The sequence below is a fragment of the Eptesicus fuscus genome, chromosome 12 (assembly GCF_027574615.1).
Source record: "Eptesicus fuscus isolate TK198812 chromosome 12, DD_ASM_mEF_20220401, whole genome shotgun sequence".
Lineage (NCBI taxonomy): Eukaryota > Metazoa > Chordata > Mammalia > Chiroptera > Vespertilionidae > Eptesicus > Eptesicus fuscus.
In genome coordinates, this window is record NC_072484.1 from 14,282,515 (window position 1) to 14,303,834 (window position 21,320).

Genomic DNA, 21,320 nt, shown 5'->3' on the forward strand with positions numbered 1-21,320 from the left:
TGAAATTAATTTAAAAATTAAAAAAATAAAATAAAATAAAAAAAAGACTTAAAAGAAAAAAAAAAAAACTGGCAACCTTTTGGTGCACAGGACAAGTCTCAACTAACTGAGCCACACTGGCAAGGCCATAATTTGATTTTAATTTAAGAAATTTTCGTTTAAAAATTACTTTCATGTATACATACACACTCATATTTTTAAAATCATAAGTCCCATTTTATGGCTTCATAGTGATAAGGACAAAATTGACATTGAGAGAAAATTCAACTTTTTAAAACTGGACCATGCAAGGCATTCCATTTCCAATAACCCTGGAAACTTCTTTCCTCTGACAGTCAACTAGCATTTGTTGGGGTGTGTGTGGGGGTGGGGGGGGGAGGGAGGACAAATAACATCAGTCATACCAAAGTACAGCCTTAAATGATCACACTAATCTTTCTGAAGTACCAAAATATGAAACTTACTGTCAAATTTTTCCACCCGGGGTCATTATTTAAACGATCAGCTATGTAATAGCGAAGGCATTTAGCAAGATTGTCCATGAATTCAGTTCCCTAAAATGATAGAAGAAAATAAATTAACTGATCACTTAAGAGTCAGCAATAGCTAGCAAAGCATGAGATTACTTACTGGTGTAATGCAGTTGCTATCAAATCTTTCTTTTATTTCCTCTGGAGGAAGAAAGCCACCTAAAGAAAAAGAGGCAATGTTTTGTTCTCCCCATAAAAAGTGAGGTAAATTACTCAATATTAAGCCAGAACAACAATAGCAAAAAGTTCAAATACAAAAGAAAGACAAGTATTGTCACCTGAGGAACAATGTTTTCCCTTTTGGGAGGAAAATAAGATTCCTCCCCTCAAATTTAAATTAAACTTAACATGACTGTCAAACAACATATAGTACGCAAAAGACACTAAGTTGTTATAAAAATATCAAAATGCTGATGTTCTTTCTAATGACCTCTGTAACAGTTCTCTCTCTCACTTACACACACATGGGGTTTGGAGTTTTAAATCTGATAAATTATTTAAATAAAGGTGCCTTAGTAAAACAAATTAAAATGCTGGTTTTATCACAGCTTTATATAAGAAATAAAATTGTCAACTAGACATTTAAAAAATCCTATTTTTCCTCTATCTTCATAGTATCTTCAAGAAAGGAGACATGTCTAAAATCAAAGACAATCTGTTACAAATACAAACAAGTTTTAGAGTATTAATTACAAGCTGCAGCCAAATAAATATATACCTATATATTTCCAGCAAATCAAAATAACATAAAAATTTATCATAGCTAGAGGCCTGAGCTGACTACACTACGATATTTATTTTTTCAACTGCCAAGTACACTCTCTCCAGCCAATAAATTATGGCTTTCCTGGTCTAGCATACTGCTTTATGTAACAAAAAAACAAACGATCCTGCTACAACATGCCCCATCTCATACATGGGTGTCTTCACCCAGTGGACATCAGAACTCCTGATCTTCCTCCTCTCTGAGACTTAGTCAACTCCTACCTATATTCCCATCAGGAATGTCAAGTCTTTGGGGACCTGCAAAGATGACTGTCCTCCATTCTACTCACCTCTCAAATGGGAAAACCCTGGGTACCTCATTGCCTCAGCATCTGGTACATCAATCTATACTGAAAGTATTCCTCCCCAGCCTCCTCATACAGACCTCTGAGTTCTTAAGGGAAGCAATAAGCAAGCCACCAAGACTGATCTGAGGAAAATATTTCCAGAAATGTAGCTTTCTAACAATCCCCATAAGAAAAGGAAACACTCTTAACGTATTTCTATTTTACAGATGCATAAAAGTTAGCTGAAGCCTGGCCAATGTGGCCCAGTTGGTTGAGTGTTGTCCCATGCACCGGAGGTCGCCAGTCTGATTCCTGGTCAGGGTACATGCCCAGGTTGTGGGCTCAATCCCCAGTAGGAAGAGTGCAGGAGGCAAGCTGATTGATATTTCTCTCATCAGGGTTTCTCTCTCTCCCTCTCCCTCTCCCTCTCCCTTCCTCTCTCTAAAATCAATAAAAATATCTATTTAAAAGTTAGCTGAAGAGCTGCATGTACCCTGAAAAGCAATGAAATCAGAATTCTCTACTTTTATTTCCAAGTTTCCCTTTGACTATAGTGTGGAAATATACAAGCTTATTAATGGGAGTATAAAGAGTTCCATGTACTACTTTTCTTCAATAGTGAACATAAATCTTCCTTGCATATTCTGGGATCCTAATTAAATTAAAGCTCTGCCTATTCATAAGAAAACGCTGTCACCCCATCCCCTTCTCCATACATCTTATAAAAATCCAACTTCAAGGAGCATATTCTTTACCTTTTGCCAGTATTTCTTCCCTGACTCGCTGTTTCTCTACTGCTGCTTCCATTCCTTCTTTGGATGCTCTGAACCTCCTAGAACGCTGTTGATTCATTTTAGCACGTGGTGCCTGAAAAGACGTATTTCGATATTCAAATAATACCATTCAAAATATTCACAACTAAATCTACATTATTTTGAATCATTTGTTCTTGTAAAAATAGTACACTAAGATGGAAATGGTAAGTAATATGTCTAACAATCCTTCCATAACAGACAAGAGACCCCGAGAACTTAACTTTGGATCAAAAACCGAAAAGCTGAGCTCAAATGGACAAACATCCTATGAAGCCACAGCACAGCAGGGCCCACAACCTAACATCAGTTCCACTGGGTTATGGTTTCTCCACAAGGAAAGCTCATTTTACTCAAAGACCCAGCCAGCAAGCAAAGGTAGTTTCTACAGAACCAGAATCAGGAAGACCTTCCCTATGTCCAAGCCTAAAAAGGATGGTCTCCAAATGGGATTCACAACGCCCCATAGGAGCAATAGAAAAAAAAAGGACAACCAACAAAAGAAAACTACTTCTTGGTCTGTAAGACCCCATGGCACTTCTCCTTTGTATTTCCTAGAATGAGGTTCACAATGACTGCTCTATCTACAGTAAGGTACAACAGTTAAAAAAGGAACAAGGTTTTAATCAAATGCACTTTTAAATCACTCTCACCAAATGCAATTTAAATCACCAAATAAGCTTGAATGAAATGAGCTGGAATGTAAGGTTTTAAATTACTGAACTGAGTTCTGGGGTTGGGACTCTGAAGTATTTTGTCCACATCTAAAATAAGTTGGGGTTTTTTATGTTCTCTTTAAATAAGTCCCATTTCTGTAAAATGAGATCACCTAATTTCTTTCAAGTACCAAGTTCTATGATCTACATTTACCAAAAAAAATCTTGCAGATATGTGCATGTACATACACATACAAATATCCACGTTATATACTTGATGTAGCAGTAAGGACACACTAAAGTTAAAAATTTTCTTTAAGAAATTTAGCTGAATATGAATTGAAATATGCTCCAAATAAGACATATTCTTGTTCCCTTTATTCTTTACTCCACTTTAACTGTAACTTAACAAGATATCAGGCAGCTAAGATTTTTCACTGAGTAAATAGAACCTCACAGAGCTTTCTGGATTTTCAAAATCATTGCATTAGCCACTAGGATTACTAAATATAAAAGAAAGAAAATCTATTTGCTCCTGGCTAAACAAATTTAGGGTAATGACTTACCTTAATTTTCTTTGAACCCTGCTATGTAGTTTGCTGGTCATTTATAACCTAAGCTACTTGGTATTGTTGTAGACCAGTAAGTTATTCCCTTCTTAAGTCACTTGGATAGCTACTTGCTGCCTATAGGATAAAATCCAAACTTCTGAATGTAGCAGGTAAGGTGAACTCAAGCCATTGCTCTACTTCCCTTTCCAATCTAAAACACCTGCAGTCATCCATATGTGTCAGTGTGGTCAATAGCATGGAAGTGTGTTTACCTAGCACATCTGGAAGGTCCTCCTTTCCCACATCTGTCCAATCCATTCACCTCTACTGCCCACCAATATCCAATTATACTTTGCCCTTCAAGAAATGGAACAGAAGTCACCTCTTCTCTATCTCCTAACTTCCTGAGTAGCACTGACTCTCTTCCCTCAATACCCTGCATATGCTATTTAGTGTCTATAAAGTTCATTAATTAGTAACTAACCTCACTCATTTACTTATGTGTCTGTCCCTTTAGTGGAAAGCCCTTCAAAAGCAAAGGCAGTCATCAATATCCCCAGCAACTCACAGTACCTGGCACAAAAAATGTTTGAATCAATGATTGAAGGATGAGACTTTTTCAAATTGACCAGAGTCAACATTTTTCATTATTTAGCTGACTTTCATTGTAGACATTGGGAACACAACAAAAGCAAAAATGAAGGACTCTAAGTTAATTTTTTTAGTACTCACCACTCCATCTATTGCCATGTAGAGAAGTCGTCTTGGTCTTACAATATTGAAAAGTCTGTCAATGTACTCAAAAATTGCAACCATCATTTCATCTTCGTTTTTTGGTGCTGGTCTATAATAACAAGCAAACAATGTAATATAATATAGTACTCCTCTGTAACTTATGATATCAGTGACAAAAATGGGTTACGTACTTGTCTTCAGGATGAGTACAGGGATGGATGATTCCATTCATGTCCAAATACAGATTATCAAACTCCACATCATTTGGATTAGGTTTACTGGCATCAACAGGAACCTTTACACCATTGCATTCTTTGGGCTATGAGAAAGTGATAATTAATAGTAGTTTGATTGTTTAAGTCTAAATCAATACATCCTAGGCTCAGTATGAACCTGTTTCACTTCTGAATTAGATTATAAAATAAGTTCTTTTACTCCCTAGAACTGAAGCAGATATTTCATCTATAGGAAATGATAGCTTCCAACACAACCAATTAATCTTAATTATGTGGGGGATATTTGTCAAATTCTCAACTCATTCAGTTGTCCAAGTGAGAAACCAGAGGAATCATCTTGAAGTCTTTTCCCTCACCATCCATTATCTCTAAATCCTGTCAATTTAATCTGAAAAATGCCTCTATCTCCTGTCATTCCTACTACCATTACCAACATCACCTAAAAGATCAGAACAGTCTTCGTATGAACTGCTCCACCACTAGACTCTCCTATCTCCAGCCCACCCTTCTCCACTGTCATTTTGTTTTTTTCTAAAATCCAAATGTGGCTGTGTCTTAATCCTGCCTAATTATTCCAATGATTCCCATAGCAGGAGCACACCAATGAGCCTAGACCCTTACTACTACCATCCTGACCTACCACAACATAAATCTGGCCCACCTTCTCTCTTCTAAGTTCCTGGAAAATGCTCTTTCACCTCTCAATGGCTCTGCACACTGCTTCTCCTTCTTCCCTGCCAACACCCACTTCCTAAAATCTTATTAATTTTCCAGGGTCTAGACCAGTGATGGGCAACCTTTTGAGCTTGGTGTGTCAAACTTCGCCAAAAAACTGAGCATAACTCGGGTAGTGTGTCACTTTGAGGAAAAAACATTATTTCGCAAATGTTTCATCCTCGGCATGCGGCCGCCTCAGCGGTCGCGTGTCATCAGAAATGGCTACGCGTGTCAGTGCTGACACACGTCATAGGTTCGCCATCACTGGTCTAGACTGAGATCAAATGTCAATCACCATGTAACACTTTGTACACTTCTCCCCCAAAACTAACTGCTCCTCCTTCTGCAGTTCCTCATTATTGTTAATTTCCTTGTAGCACTCCCATGGCTTTATAATTAATCTGTCATTTCTAATCCAACCACACTGTGAATTCTTCAAAAGGTAAGGGCTGTGCCTTATTTATTCCTAGAGGCACCGATATATTTTTATAATGAACATTTCCTCTGTCCTTTTCTTCCAGAGATTCAGCAAACGGTAAGAATATGAAATCAGACTTTTACTGTTACTAATAGAAATCATTTAAAACAGTTTTCCCTTACATATAAAGCATCATTTGTAATAACAAAAAGAAAAAATGTGAACAATTTAAAAGCTCATCATATACATACTACATCCTGGATAGACCTCAGAAACACCCTGCCAAGTAAAAGATAGGCAAAAACTCCCATAAAAGATCCCATTTATGTAGTCCAGAAAACAAATTCAGAAATAGAAATAGACTGACTTCAATCTGAGGGCAAGGGAAGGGTAAGGGAGATAGGAAGTGACTGCAAATGGATACAACATTTCTTTTGGGAGTGATAAAAATGTTCTAAAATTAAATAATGGCAATTGTTGTTCAACTCTCTATATACTAAAAACCCCACTGAATTTGATACTTTACATAGGTGAACTTTATGATATATATACATTATATCTCAATAAAGCAGTTGAAAAAATAAACAGTCAACTTAATTAGCAAAAAAAAAGAGCCCACATATTAAACTGTAGTTGATAATCACAAATATACTGCTGAGCCAAAAAAGCAAGTTCCAGAAAAAATAGACAGCATATCAAATATAGAAAGTATAAAATAGACAAAACAGTATTAGCTATTGTTTAGGGATGACTACATAAGCAATGTAAGCACAGAGTAAAGCAAGGGATGAACACTAATGTCAGGACAATGGTTATCTTTGAGAGGGATACGAATAAGACTGGGCTTCCATTTATATTTATAATTGGAAATAAAGGATATGAAAAAGAACTTAAAGACAGTCCAGGGAAGAAGCTGCCAGACAGTATTCTACACATACATGCTGTGAATCACAAAAAAAGGGGCTTGATCCGAAGCAGTGAATGAAAGTATATGATCGTCTAACCACTATGCTATACACCGGAAACTAATACAAAATAAAACTGAATATGAACTGTAATTAAAAAATAAAATTTAAAGTGGAAAAAAAAAGAAGCAGTGAATAGGATAGATGGTAAGGAAAGCAGGTCAATTTTGGGGAGGGAGACATATATCGAAGAAGATAATCGGATGACCCTCAAACAAAAACAAAGTCTACGAAGGTAGGAGGCTCTCTACCTCTTCATCTAATGTCTATACTCCAAACTCCACATTTTCCTTTTTCCTACACCAAGCAGACACTACACTCAGGAGAATGGAGACCCACTTTCTTTATGCTCCCCAGCAAGCCAGTTAATAAATATTTTAAACTTGTTGGCCATGAGATCTCAACTCATATCTGCCTTTGTAGACTGAAAGCAGCTATAAGTAATATGGATATGAATGGGTATAGCTGTATTCCAATAAACTTTGTTTATAAAAATAGGTGGTCACTGGCTTGCTAACCTCTGCCTTAATGCCTAGTACAGCACTAGGCATATTACAGGTCTTCAATGAATGCTGAGTGTAGCTGCATGAGAACTTCTACTTGTACTAAGTAGAAAGTATAATATGCAGAAGAGGGCAAGGTGGGTCCTAATTAAAAAACAAAAAAAGCAAAAATAAAACACAAAAAAAACAAAACAGCTCCAGGCATTCCCAATAAGAAAGCTACACATATTTTCCTTTCATAAGTACTATAGATACATTCAATACATTAATTATGTAAATCTAGAAATTCTTTAAGAGAAGATTTTGATGCTCAACAAAGAAACTCACTCAAGAGCCCTGCTAAAAACAATGCCAGTGCGTCTGGGTTTAAGGAGATATCTTTAATCAATCAAAGGGCAGCTAAAAAGGAAAGCCACTCTGAACCCTAATACCAATTAATTTCAAATAACTTTTTCATTATCTTTTGGGTTTCCCAAATGATAAAGTGAGCACATACTGCGGCTTTACTCTTTCTACCCCAAGACCACAAAACTAAACAAACCAACACACACCCACAACTGCGTATATTTGCTATAGAACCTCTGTGGCTTGAAATGTGGAAAACTAGTAAATCTGACAAGATGGAGCACAGCCTAAAACATGCAGAGAGAAGCTCCCCTGCCAAGAAGTGGGAGGCTCAGACAGGGGGCTCAAGAGAAAGCCTCTGGATGATCCATCAGCACCAGCAGTAGGACCATCTTTTCACTCTTCTCTCCGGCTCCACATGGACAAGGCAACTTGAGATAGGTATTCCCAAAGAACATGAGTGCTTAAGAATGAAGGGCCAAGAAGTACCCTGGCTGACTAGCAGTTCCTCAGAGGAACAGGGAGAATGCCTACCCAGAAGGCTGGCAGTCAAGGTAGTTCTGTCCAGTAGGAAGCCCAATCCTCTTCCACTTCGTGGAAAAGGAGGGATATATGTAATCCAAATGGGCAGCTGGGAAATTTCCTATTTGTGCAAAAAAAATACCAAGGGATCAAGACAAAGAAGGTACTTAAAGAAGTAAAGATGGTTCAAATATACAAATAGTCTGAATTGAAAAAAACAAAAACCTCTACAGGTTTTTAAGTACCGTATTTTTCCACGTATAAGACGCCCTCCACTTTTCCAACCCCAAATTAAGAAATCAATATTTTAAACATTTTGCTGGTTTTCCTCTTAAGGCCTTATTTTTTGGCATCTTAAGGGGTTGTTCTTCCTGTTTTCTCCACTGTCTGATCATACACTCAGTGGGAGGAGGTCCAAATTGTCTCTCTGCAGGTCTAGTTCCATGCTCTTTTACAGAGCTGATTACATTCAGTTTGAATTTTGCAGAGTAAGACAATCGCTTACCGATATTTACCTTTTTATTTTTTGACATCTTTATGGGCTCAGAATGCTCTGGTCTCTGTTGCATCTGTGCACTCTCCACCTCCACCTCCAATTACAGCATCAGCTGACATTAGTAACAGTAAGGCTCATGATTGGAGGAAGCCTGTTTGACAAGGTATGAGCAGCTATGCACACGAGGCTCCCTCATGGGCTGACTGCCGTATATGACACCCCTTGAATCTTGCACCTCTTCCCAAGGCCGTATATAGACACCTCTTGAATCCTGCACCTCTTTCCCAGAATTACCAACTGAGATCCAGCTGAGGAGGAGACATATCAGGAAGGACTGAAACTACCTGGAGACTGGTAGGAAGGGTGAGGTAATGAGAGGGACTGACCCAGCTTCAAGAGTGAGGTGGTTAAAAAAAAAGAGTGAGGAGGGATCTCTAAGCTACAGGAGTGTTATTTCCCTGAAAAGATTAAGGCCCAGAACCCAGGGTGGGCTCCACAGGCAGGAGCACCAGAGCTGAGAACAGTGGCCCACATAACATCCAGGAGACCCGAGCTGGTAGATGGGTGCTAGTCGAAGACAAAGCCTCAGTTTTGTGTTGTTGTTTTTTTAACCCAAAGCAAGGGATTTTCATTTGCAGCTACTCACCCAAGGCTTTGGTGGGAAGCATTGGGGGAAAACGTGGACAAGTGGTGGCCTAGAGAAGGGCATTCGGTTATTCACCCCCAAACCAAAACGGCCATTTTTCCGGAGGCACTGCCCCTTCCAGAAGCCACAGCTCAGAAAAGGGAAAAACTCCTGCCCTAGGCGATAAAGCTCGCCCAACCCTCAGGAGCTCTGCCTGCCCTGTCCTGCATCTCGAACTTTGCAGAGGAGACAGCAGCAGAGGCCAAGTCTACAAGTTTGAACATTCTCAAGGAGTGTCAGTTACTGGAGTGGGGGTAGGAGAGCTGACAGAAACACCCAGTATCCAGCTGCTCCCAATGGACTGCATATGAGTCTCTCTACCCAGCCAAGGGCAGGGAAATATTCTGAGACACTCTCAGAGGAGTAGTTCTGAGACAGGGAAACACATATACCACTTTCCTTGAAATGTGAACACCTCCCACTCACTGGAGACCCAGGGGTCTATACTCCTAATTCCACCTAAAGCCCTTTCAGAAAAAGATTTTAAGTGATAAAGATTGACAGATGGCTGGCAGGTGAAGGCAGGCAGAGGGGGAGCCTGGGGAACCTAGGGAAGTTTTCGATGCCATGTTTGTACACCAATAATGAACTCACAGAAAGAGAAACTAAAGAATCCTGTTTACCACTTTAACAAAAAAACTAAGACACTTACCCAACGAGGTAAAAGACCTGTACTCAACATTGACAGAAGATATAAACAAGTGGAAGAATGTACCGTATTCATGGATTGGTAGGATCAACATCATTAAAATGTCCATAATGCCCAAAGCAATCCATAGGTTAAATGCAATCTATATTAAAATACCATCAGCATATTTTTCAGATCTAGAACAAATACTCAAAAATTTATATGGAACCAAAAAAGACCCCAAATAGCCTCAGCAATCTTTAGACAGAAGGAAGAATCACAATACTGGATATCAAGCTATACTACAAAGCTACTGTAATGAAAACAGCCTGGTACTGGCACAAGAACAATCATATAGATAAATGGGACAGAACAGAGAACCCAGAAATCGACCCACAAAATTATGCTCAATTAATATCTGACAAAGGAGGCAAAAGCATACAAGATAGTAAAGACTGTCTCTTGAACAAATGGTGTTGGGATAATTAGAGGTACATGCAAAACACACACACACACACAAAACCTACCGACAAAGCAAAGCCCAGGCCTAGAAGGTTTCACCACTAAATTTTACTAATCATTTAAGGAAGGATACCAACTCTTCACAAATCTTCCAAAAAAGAGAAGAGGAAGAAACACTTTCCAACACATATTATGAGGTCAGTGTCACCCTGATACCAAAACCAGACAAAGACGGTACAAGAATACAAAATTACAGATTAATATCTCTTAAGAATATGGGTCTTCAACAAAATACTAGCAAATGGAATCCAGCAATTATCAAAAGAATTATACACCATGACCAAGTGGGATTTATCCTAGGGATGCAAAATTGGTTTAACATCCAAATTTCAATTAATACATCAGATGAATAGAACAAAAAACAAAAATCACATGGCCATCTCAATGGATGTAGAAAAAGCATTAGACAAAATCCAACACTCTTTCATGATTTAAGAAAAAAGAAAAACCACTCAAGAAACTAGGAATAGAAGGGAAGTTCCTCAATATAAAGGGCACCAACCCAGTTCACATCATACTTAATGACGACATAGTGGATGGTTTCCCTTTAAGATCAGGAATAAAACAAGGATGTCCACTGTTGCTATTTCTATTCTAACCTACAGTGCAAGTTCTAATCAGGGCAATTAGCCAAAGAAATAAAAGAAAGGAAGGAAGGAAATAAATAAGTAAATAAAAGGCATCTATATTGGAAAGGAGGAAGCAGAACTATCTCTATTTTCCATGCCATGATCTTGCATGTAGGAAGCTCTAAGGAATCCACTAAAAAAAAACTATTAGAAGTAATATATGAGTTGGGCAAGATGGCAGGATTAAGATCAATTGCAATGAACAATCAAAAATCAAATTAAGAAAACTTTATTCACAACAGTTTACAAAATAGGAATACATTAATTATCAAAATAGTTAACCAAAGAAATGAAAAATGTATATTCGGAAACTGATTCTACAATTCATATGGAATTGCAAGGGAGCACAATCAACAAAATAACCCTGAAAAAGAAGACTAAGTAGGAAGACTCATTCTTCCCAATTTCAAAACTTACTACAAAACAATAGTCAAAACAGTGTGGTACTGGTACAAGAATAAACATATAGACCACAGGAATAGAATTAAAAGACCAGATATAAACCCATACACCCTATAATCAACTGATTTTTGACAAGGTTGCCAAGATCATTCAATGAGGAAAGAACAGAGTTTTGGACAAATGATATTTTAAAACTCTTTGAAGAAAAGAGGCATAAATTTAGCAATAGATTCTTATTTATGATACCAAAAGAGTAAGCAACAAAGAAATAAATAGACTTCATTATCAAAATTAAGAACTTTTATGCATCAAAGGACACTCAAGCATGTGGAAAGACAACCCAGAATGGGGAAAAAAACTTACCAATCATGTATTTAACAAGAGACTTGTATTCAGAGCATAAATATATTTATATTTATATTTATTATTGTCTTACAACTCAATAATAAAAAGACAACCCAATTTAAAAATATGCAAAGTATCTGAAATGACATTTCAGACACACAAATGGACAATAAAGCACATGAAAAGATACTAAGTATCATTAGCCAGAAGAGAAATGCAAATAAAAACAACAGTGAAATACCACCAGGACAGCTTAAAAAAAAAAAAAGAGCCCTAACAGGTTTGGCTCAGTGGATAGAGCATCAGCCTGTGGACTGAAGGGTCCCAAGTTCGATTCCAGTCAAGGGCATGTACCTTGGTTGCGGGCACATACCCAGTAGGGAGTGTGCAGGAGGCAGCTGATCGATGTTTCTCTCTCATCGATGTTTCTAACTCTCTATCCCTCTCCCTTCCTATCTGTAAAATATCAATAAAATATATTTTTTTAAAAAGAGGGAGATAGTGTTAGCACTTATGTGGAGCAACTGACCCTCAAATATAGCTGGTGGGAATGTAAAATGTTCCAGCCACTTTGGAAAATAGTTTGGCAATTCCTCAAATAATTAAACATAGAGTTACCATGTTATTCGGCAATTACACTCCTAGGTATACCCAATAAAATGAAAACATGTCCACACACAAACTTGTACATAAATGTAGCAGTACTATTCATAATAGTCAAAAGGTAAAACAACCCAAATACCCAAGAACACACAAATGGATAAACAAATTGTGGTATATCCATACAATTAAACATTATTTGGTAATTTAAAAAATGAAATACTGATAAAGGATACAACATAGATATAACCTTGAAAACCTAATGTTTTCAAGTGAAAGAAGCCAGCCCCCCAAAATCATTTATGATTCCATTCATATGAAAATCGGAGACAGAAAGTAGACTAGCTATTACTTAGGGATAGAGGAAGTGGGAGCAGGGGACAGAGGAACGGTAGCTAAAAGGTACAAGTTTCTTTTTGAGGTGATGAAAATGTTAGAAAATTGACTGTGGTGATGATTGTATACATTTGTGAATATATAGAAAAACAATGAATTACAGACTTTAAATGGGTGAGTTGTATAGTATGTGAACCATATCTCAATAAAACTGCCTTAAAAATACAGTAGCCAGCTAAGAAAATATATCATATTGAAGAAAATAAAATGCAGGGTCAGAAACCAAACCCCACCCCCAATTCATTAGTATCGTCCTAGCCTTGAGAGCAGTGTCTGTCATTTAAAAAGGATTCAGTGAAATACAAAAAAAAGAGAATAAAACATGGTAGGAATTCTGTATGTCACTACATGAAAACAGTGCAAAATTCTACACTATGCAATATTACCAAGAGTTGGATATGATAATATCCCCACTTTCAGCAGGCACTGTTGGAAGCCCTTCACTTGTATTAACTGACATAGCCACCTCCACATAGCCACCTCCGTGGTATGTAGCACATACATAGCTGATCTTCATTATTCACAAATTCCAAATCTACAAATTCACCTACTCATTAAAATTTTCTGTAATCCAAATCAATATTGGTAGTTCTCTCAAGGTCATTTGTAAACATGAGCAGAGCTGTAAAAAAAACTGAGTCCAAGAACACACACACTCAAACAAGGTGACACTCTGCCTTATTTCAGCTTTCATACACAGATGACCAGAACATAGAGACAATAGGAAGTAGTGCAGTGTAATGCAATAAGTTCCAGCTCTTTAGAGTTGAGGACAGCTTGTCATTTTCCCAAGATCAGAAAGCTAATGAATGGACTGCATGAGCCACGGATACAAAGTGAAAAAACTGGTGGTTGAATACTTTTTAAGTACAGAAGGAAAGTCTGCAAAATCCCCCAAATATTTGAAAATTAGCACTTAAATAACTGATGTGCCAAAGAAGTCAAAGGGAATATTAGAATGTATTTGTTACTGAATGAAAACAGACGTCAATATTTGTGTCATATTGCTGAAACAGTATCTATGAAGCAGTTTATGGCAGACCACACCTGTATTAGAGAAGCAATGTACCAAAGTAATGATTTCTACTTCCAGCTTAAGAAACAAAGAGGAAAGACGCAAGCTAAATTCAATGTGAGCATAGAAATAAGTAATCCTACATAATAAAGAGGCAGTATGCAAATTGACCCTCACACCCTTGCACAAGATGGCCACACCCATGTGGTCAAAGATGGCCGCCACAAGATGGCTGGCAGGGGAGGGCAGTTGGGGGTGACCAGGCCTGCAGGGGAGGGCAGTTAGGGGCGACCAGGCTGGCAGGGGAGGGCAATTGTGGGGGACTAGGCCTGCAGGGGAGGGCAGTTGGAGGGGGACCAGGCCTGCAGGGGAGGGCCCAGGCCTGCAGGGGAGGGCAGTTAGGGGCAACCAGGCCAGTAGGGGAGGGCAGTTGGGGGCAATTGGGCCAGCGGGAGAGTAGTTAGGCATCGATCAGGCTGGCAGGGGAGTAGTTAAGGGGTGATCAGGCTGGCAGACAGAAGCGGTTAGGGGCAATGAGGCAGGCAGGCAGGCAAGCAGTTGGGAGCCAGCAGTCCTGGGTTGTGAGAGGGATGTCCGACTGCCGGTTTAGGCCTGATCCCTGTGGGTGCCAGATTGGAGAGGGTGCAGGTTGGGCTGAGGGACCCCCAAACCCCCCCACCCCCCCCCAGTGCACGAATTTTGTGCACCGGGTCTCTAGTAAAAAATAACAGCAGAAATCAATGACATAAAAACAGAAAGATGGAGAAAATCCATGAAACCATGCTACTTCTTTGAGATCAGTCTAGCCAGACTAATAATGGAAAACAATACACATAACAAACAAAAGAGAAATGAAATAATTAGTATCAGGAATAAGACAAATGACATCCCTACATTTTTACCCGTATTAGGAGAAGAAATACTATGACCTACTTTATATGTCAACAAATTTGACTTCTTAGATGAAATGGACAAAATATGTGAAGATATAAACTACAAAAGCTCATTCAAAAAGATATAGACAATCTGAATAGCTCTATATCTACTAAAGGAATTGAATTTGTAGCTAAAACCTTCCCCCAAAACTTATGATCCAGATGGCCTCACTAGTGAATTCTACTAATATTTAAGGAATAATATCAATTTTACACAAATTCTTTCAGAAAACTTGCAGAGGTTATACACCTCAAAACTCAATCTGAGTTCAACATTACTCTGACACCAAAAGTAGACAAAGAAGTATCCTTTAGAACATAAATGTAAACATTCTCAAGGAAATTTTACCAAATTGAATCCAACACAATATAAAAAAATAACACACAAAGACCAAGTGGGATTTACCCAAGGAATGCAAGGTGGGTTTAACATTTTAAAATCTATGTAACTCATCATATTAAAAAACTAAAAGCAGACCATCTGATGAACTAAAACTATAAAACATGTTTCTAAGAAAACATTCAGAAATCTTAGTGATCTTGGCTTTGGCATATATTTCTCAATACAACACAAAAAGCAGGACTACAAAAGAAAAAAATAAATCAGACTTCATCAAAATGGAAAACTTTTGTTCTTCTTTGCATGACTAACAAGTAAAAAGGCAAAACACAAATTGAGAGAAAATATTTGCAAAAGATATGTAAATATGTAAGAAACTCCACAACTCAATAAGATAACCCAACTTAAAAATAGGCAAAAGATCTGAATAGGCACCTCACTCAAGAAGATATATGGAAGGCAAATAAGTACTGAAAAAATGCTTAACATAATTTGTCACTATGGAAATGCTATTTAAAATCATAATAACAGTACACTGGAATGGCTAAAACTAAAAGGACTAAGCACTCAGTGCTGACAAAGAAGTAGAACAATTAGACCTCTTATACACTGCTGGTGGCAATGTATATGGTACAACCACTCTGGAAAACAGACTGGCAAGTTTTTTTAAATAATCACACACCTACCATGCAATTTAATCATTTAACTCTTAGGTATTTTCAACCTTTTTTCATTTCATGGCACACATAAACTAATTACTAAAATTCTATGGCACACCAAGAAATATACCTTTTGCCAATCTGACAAAAAATAGGTATACTTTTGATTCATTCACACCAGACAGCTAATATTGTGTTGACTGTTGTCATTTTCTTATTTGCCAATTTAAGGGAAAAGAGGTCAGTGCCCCTGACTAACTAGTCAGGAATTGCATGTTTTAAAAATTCTTGCGGCACACCAGTATGCTGGGGCACACCAGCTGAAAATCGCTGCTCTAAAGAAATGAAAGCATATGTACACACAAAAACTTGTACTCCAATAGTAAATAGCCCCAAACTGGAAAACAATCCAAATGTTCATCAATCTCATGAATGAACATACAAAATGTGATATAGGTACAATGTAGCATACTATTCAAAAATAGAAAGAGATAAACTATTAATACATGTAATAACGTGGATGAATTTCAATATAATTATTCTGAGTCAAAGTGAATTAAATTTTAAAAAGAGTAAATTTATATAACTTAAATTAAATTGTAGAAAATGAAAACTTATCTATAGAGTCAGAAATAAATCAGTGATTGACTAAAAATAGGCAGCAAGGATGGTGGTAGGGAGGAATAACAAAGAGGCAGAAGGAAAGTTTTAGAGGTGATTGATGTTCATTCTCTTGATTATGGTGATGGTTTCATGAATAACACATATCTAATATATTAAATTGTATACTTTAAATATACAGTTTGTTTAAATTGCAGTTTGTTGTAGGTCAACTATCCTATATAATAAAACCCTAATATGCAAATCGACCAAACAGAGGAACGACCGGCCGCTATGACGCACACTGACCACCAAGGGACACACGCTCAACACAGGAGCTGGCCCCTGGTGGTCAGTGCACACCCACAGGGGGAGTGCCAGTCAGTCAGAAGCCAGGCTCATGGCTGGCGAGTGTAGCGGTAATGGCGAAAGCCTGTCCTGCCTCTGCGGCAGCGCTAAGGAGCAGCCAGAAGCCAGGTTCACGGCTGGTGAGCACAGCGGCGATGGCAGGAGCCTCTCCCACTTCTGCTGCAGGCAGGCGGTAAGGAGCGAGGGGTCCCGGAGAAATGAAAGAGGGCACAGGCCAGGCTGAAGGACCCCTTCCCCCCTCCAGTGCACATATTTTGTGCACCAGGCCTCTAGTACCGCAATAAAGCCACAAAAGGGGAATGGGAAGAGTTGAGGGAGGAGAGAACAGAGAAAAAAAGGAAATCAATCCAGGAGGACCAGTATCCAGAGTTCAGGGAGGGCAGTGAAAAAGGAGGTACAAATATTCTATTCTATATAACCCTATATAATAAAGAGCTAATATGCAAATGGTCATCACGCCCTCATGCCTTAATGGCTCAGACACTCAACACCGGGGAGAGAGGAATGGGGACCAGCCAGGCACAAGTGAGCTCATGAGAGAGGAATAGGGACCAGCCAGGCTGTGGCCTGGGAGAGGGACAAGCTGCCTGCCCCACCGTCCCAGGTGCCAGCGGCTGGGGCTGGGGCCCAGGAGAGAGACAAGCCGCACGCCCTGCGGTCCCAGGCGCCAGCGCCTGCGGCTGCAACCTGAGCGCTCACCCACAGTCCCCTGCAGCCGGCCCGGGCAAAGCTGGCCTGGGTCCTGGGTGTGTGCAACCAGTCAGAGGAGGAAATCCTGGGTCCCAGGTGCAGGACAAGGCAGAGGCAGTTAGGGGCGATCAGGCCAGCAGAGGAGCAGTTAGGAGCGATCAGCCAGTAGGGGAGCAGTTAGGGGCGATCAGGCACGCAGAAAGAGGTGGTTAGGGGCAATCAGGCAGAGGGGTTAGGGGTGATCAGGCAGGCAGGCAAGCCATTAGGAGCCAGCAGTCCAGGATTGTGAGAGGCAGTCAGATATCCCCAGAGAGGTCCTGGATTGGAGAGGGTGCAGGCCAGGCTGAGGGATCCCCCCACCCCCGCCGATCCCCGTGCACAAATTTCGTGCACCAGGCCTCTAGTCCTATATAATAAAAAGCTAATATGCAAATCAACTGAACAGCAGAAGGACCTGTCACTATGACGCACACTGACCACCAGGGGGCAGACGCTCAATGCAGAAGCTGCCCCCTGGTGGTCAGTGCGCTCCCACAGGGGGAGTGCCGCTCAGCCGGGCGCACGGCCGGTGAGTGCAGCAGCAGTGGTGAGAACCTCTCCCGCCTCCACAGCTGTGCTAAGAATGTTCAACTGCTGGCTTTGCGGGAGCAGGCCTAAGACGTCAGTTGGACATCCCCCAAGGGCTCTGGGACTGCAAGAGGGCGCTGGCCAGGCTGAGGGACCACCCCCCAAGTGCACGAATTTCATGCACCAGGCCTCTGGTATACATAAGAGTATTCCAACCCAGCCGTGGCTCAGTGGTTGAGCATCCATCTATGAACCATAATGTTGAGGTTCGATACCCAGTAGGGGCACATGCCCAGTTGCAGACACGATCCCCGGGGGTGAGGCATGCAGACGGCAGCCAATCAATGATTCTCTCATCATTGATGTCTCTATCTCTATCTATCTCACTTCCTCTCTGAAATCAATTAAAAAAAACAAGAGTACTTCCTAGAACTGAAGAACACAAGTCTCTAAATTCAAGAGTCAGCCAAGTAATAATAAAAAAAATCTACATTTAAGTACAAAATCATGAAAACTTACAATACCAAGGATCTTTTAAAATTCAGAAAGAAAAATAGATCAACTACAAAAGAATGAAACCAGAACACAGAAATTAAAAGCATGTTCTTCCTAGTTTTGACAATGGCTCAGACATGTATTAGACAAATGAGCCTGAGTATAGTATGTAACCCCTCCGTGTTTCAGTTTCTTCTTATTATTATTATTACACTAGAGGTCTGGTGCACGAAATTTGTGCACAGGGATTTGGGGGGGGGGGGAGTCCCTCATCCTGGCCTGCACCCTCTCCAATCCAGGACACTTCAGGGGATGTCCAACTGCCTCTCACAACTCGAGACTGCTGGCTCCTAACCGCTCGTCTGCCTGCCTGATCACCCCTAACCCCTCTGCCTGCTTGCCTGATTGCCCCTAACTGCTCCCCTGCTGGCCTAATCACCCCTAACCGCCTCTGCCTCACCCCACACCCGGGACCCCAGATTTCCTCCTTCTGGCTGGCCTCAGGCATCCAGTACCCAGGCCAGCTTTGCCTGGGCTGGTCGCAGCCACAGGGGACCATGGGCGGGAACTCAGGCCGCAGCCGCAGGCGCTGGCGCCCGGGACCGCAGGGCATGCAGTCTGTCCCTCTCCCGGGCCACAGCCTGGCTGTTCCCCATTTCTCTCTCCCCAGTGTTGAGTGTCTGAGCTCTTAAGCTGTGACAACCATTTCCATATTAGCTCTTTATTATATAGGAGGATAGCAGTAGTCATGTAGTCAAATTAATAAATTAATTTATAAAGTGCCTAGAATAGTGCCTGGTAAGTGGTAAACACTACATAAGTGTTGGTTAAATAAATAAATAAATAAAATTAACATCAACTTCTCACCACAATACTGGATGACAATAGTTAAAGAAAAATGCTTTTCAAGTTTTGAGGGAAACTAATTTTCAGACTCAAACTCTATGCCTAGCTAATGATCATTTGTGTGTACAAGGGTAGAATGAATTCAGAAAAGTCACATCCCACACAGATTTTCTTGAAGATTCAACTGAGAATAAGAAACAAAGACGAATTTAAGCCTGGAAAGATGATGATCAGAAAACAGTAACTCCAATTGCGGAAAGGATTTTTTGTTTTTAATACTAAGAAGCAACTTCCCAGTAAGTCTAAATAACCAGGTATGGCAGAAATAAAAACTCTCAAGAAGTCTCTAAGAAGAAAGAGGATTTGAGAGACTACATGATCAAGTACAGTTTTGAGGGGGATCCCTGTCAAGAAGAAAAGAAAAAGGCAACACCAAGAAAAAGACACAAGTAGCTCAAGAAAAGAAACAGAATCACAGTACATAACCTGAATTTGCACAATGACAATAATCAACAATACTATTTTTTTATTTTTTTGTCGTTTAAAACAAGCCTATGTAGCCAAAGCCCTGGCAATTTAATATTGGATGCCAATAGAGCAAAAGTACAGCTAACAAGCTTTGGATGACTAGTAAGGGTGACAGGGCTAGAAAAAGTAATACCTAACCTCAAAAAGTGAAAAATCAAGGGTTACTTTATATAGGAAGTGGAATAAAAAAATAAAAGCATATTACTTAAAGTTATAAAGTTTACCAATAATATGAACAAAAATGTGATTTATAATTAGGAGGTTTGGGGGTGGAGGATGGGGGGCTGCATAAGTGACCAAACCTCTTCTATCATACCTAGAATTCAAGATAGATTCAAAACCAATGCATCAGGTATATACATGATATTTAGAAATAAAACCAAAACACTTAAAAGTGGTTATCACTGGGGAGTAAAAATGCGATGATAATTTAAGTAAAGTTAATGAAGTTCGCTAAGTTTTAAAACAAAGGAAACAAGCATTGAGTTGAACAGTTTCTCTTTGAGAAAAACTCAAGGAATACTGAGAATGCCATTAAAACAAGGCTTCCGGTTCCTCCTTGGATAGGAGCAGAACAAAAATCAAGATCTCACCAACCTAAGCAAAAAAAATATCAGGTCACAGTGACAGACGGCCACGTCCCTCAAAAACGAAGGTGTAGGGAACATGAATATGCCCCCGATCCTTCCCAATCCAGAAATGCTAATTAAGAGTACAAAATCGAACTCGGACGGAAACAAGAAATACAAAACTCAAGAATGGACAAAAGTCTACACACACACATTAACAAACTAATAATAAAAGTGTAATGTTCAAGTGTTCTCAGGAATTATGGAAAATTTCCACGAGCATGCTGTCTAGCAGTCGGGGCACCTAGAGGTAGGAACCCTCCTATCTGGCCCGAGATGTTCTCAGGTGCCGCTTTTACGGCAGGATCTACCAATGGTCGCTCACACTAGGAGAAAACGTTTCAGGCTCGGCCAATAAACAACAAAAAGCTCGCCGCCGGCGATTACTTTACAAGGTAGTTAAAAGCTGGGACCAGCAAGCGCATCCCTGACTAACTTCAGCGGACCTGTCCGAAGTGGCCCAATTGCCTGGGAGCCACTTCCGAAACCCAAACAGCGCGGTGCAGGGAGGAAACAAAGCCGTGGGCGGGGCCTGTCAGGTCCCGGAAAAGCGGGCAGGGTGCGAGCAGCTCGCAGGCGGGTGCAGGCCACGCTCGGGCTTCACCCAGTCCGGGCCACTCGCCGGGAACCCCAAAGGCGAGTGCCGGTGCCCCACCGCGTGTGGGGCCGCCACTGCCCGCGGGGCAGACTAGGCGGCGCGGACCCCGGGGGCAGGGGCTGGCCCGACGGCCGCGGCCTAAGCGCGCCAGGGCTCTCGGTTTTCCGCGGCGGTCGCCGGGCTCCCCTCACCTTCTCTTCTACGCAGTTGACGATGATGGACGGGTATTTGCGGCTGAGCCAGCGGAAGAACGCCGGGACTCCCATAACGGCGCCTGGCTGGAGGCGGCGGCGCTGCCCGTGGA

At 40.4% G+C, this 21,320-nt stretch overlaps 1 protein-coding gene across 3 annotated transcripts in view; it reads right to left on the reverse strand.

Moving 5' to 3' along the window:
- Nucleotides 1-21,282, reverse strand: part of XRN2 (5'-3' exoribonuclease 2) — a 92,057-nt gene extending 70,775 nt beyond the window's left edge. For 2 of the 3 annotated variants that reach the window (XM_028144955.2, XM_008141133.3), the window contains exons 1-6: nucleotides 21,208-21,282; nucleotides 4,528-4,655; nucleotides 4,334-4,445; nucleotides 2,338-2,449; nucleotides 631-689; nucleotides 465-554 (exon numbers count right to left, since the gene is read on the reverse strand). In XM_028144955.2, coding sequence (XP_028000756.1) covers nucleotides 465-554; nucleotides 631-689; nucleotides 2,338-2,449; nucleotides 4,334-4,445; nucleotides 4,528-4,655; nucleotides 21,208-21,282 — 576 coding nt within the window. Of the gene's footprint in view, nucleotides 1-464; nucleotides 555-630; nucleotides 690-2,337; nucleotides 2,450-4,085; nucleotides 4,175-4,333; nucleotides 4,446-4,527; nucleotides 4,656-21,207 lie in introns of those variants that run through there. The other variant, XM_054723713.1, reaches the window with a different exon arrangement.
- Nucleotides 21,283-21,320: the final 38 nt, after the last annotated feature.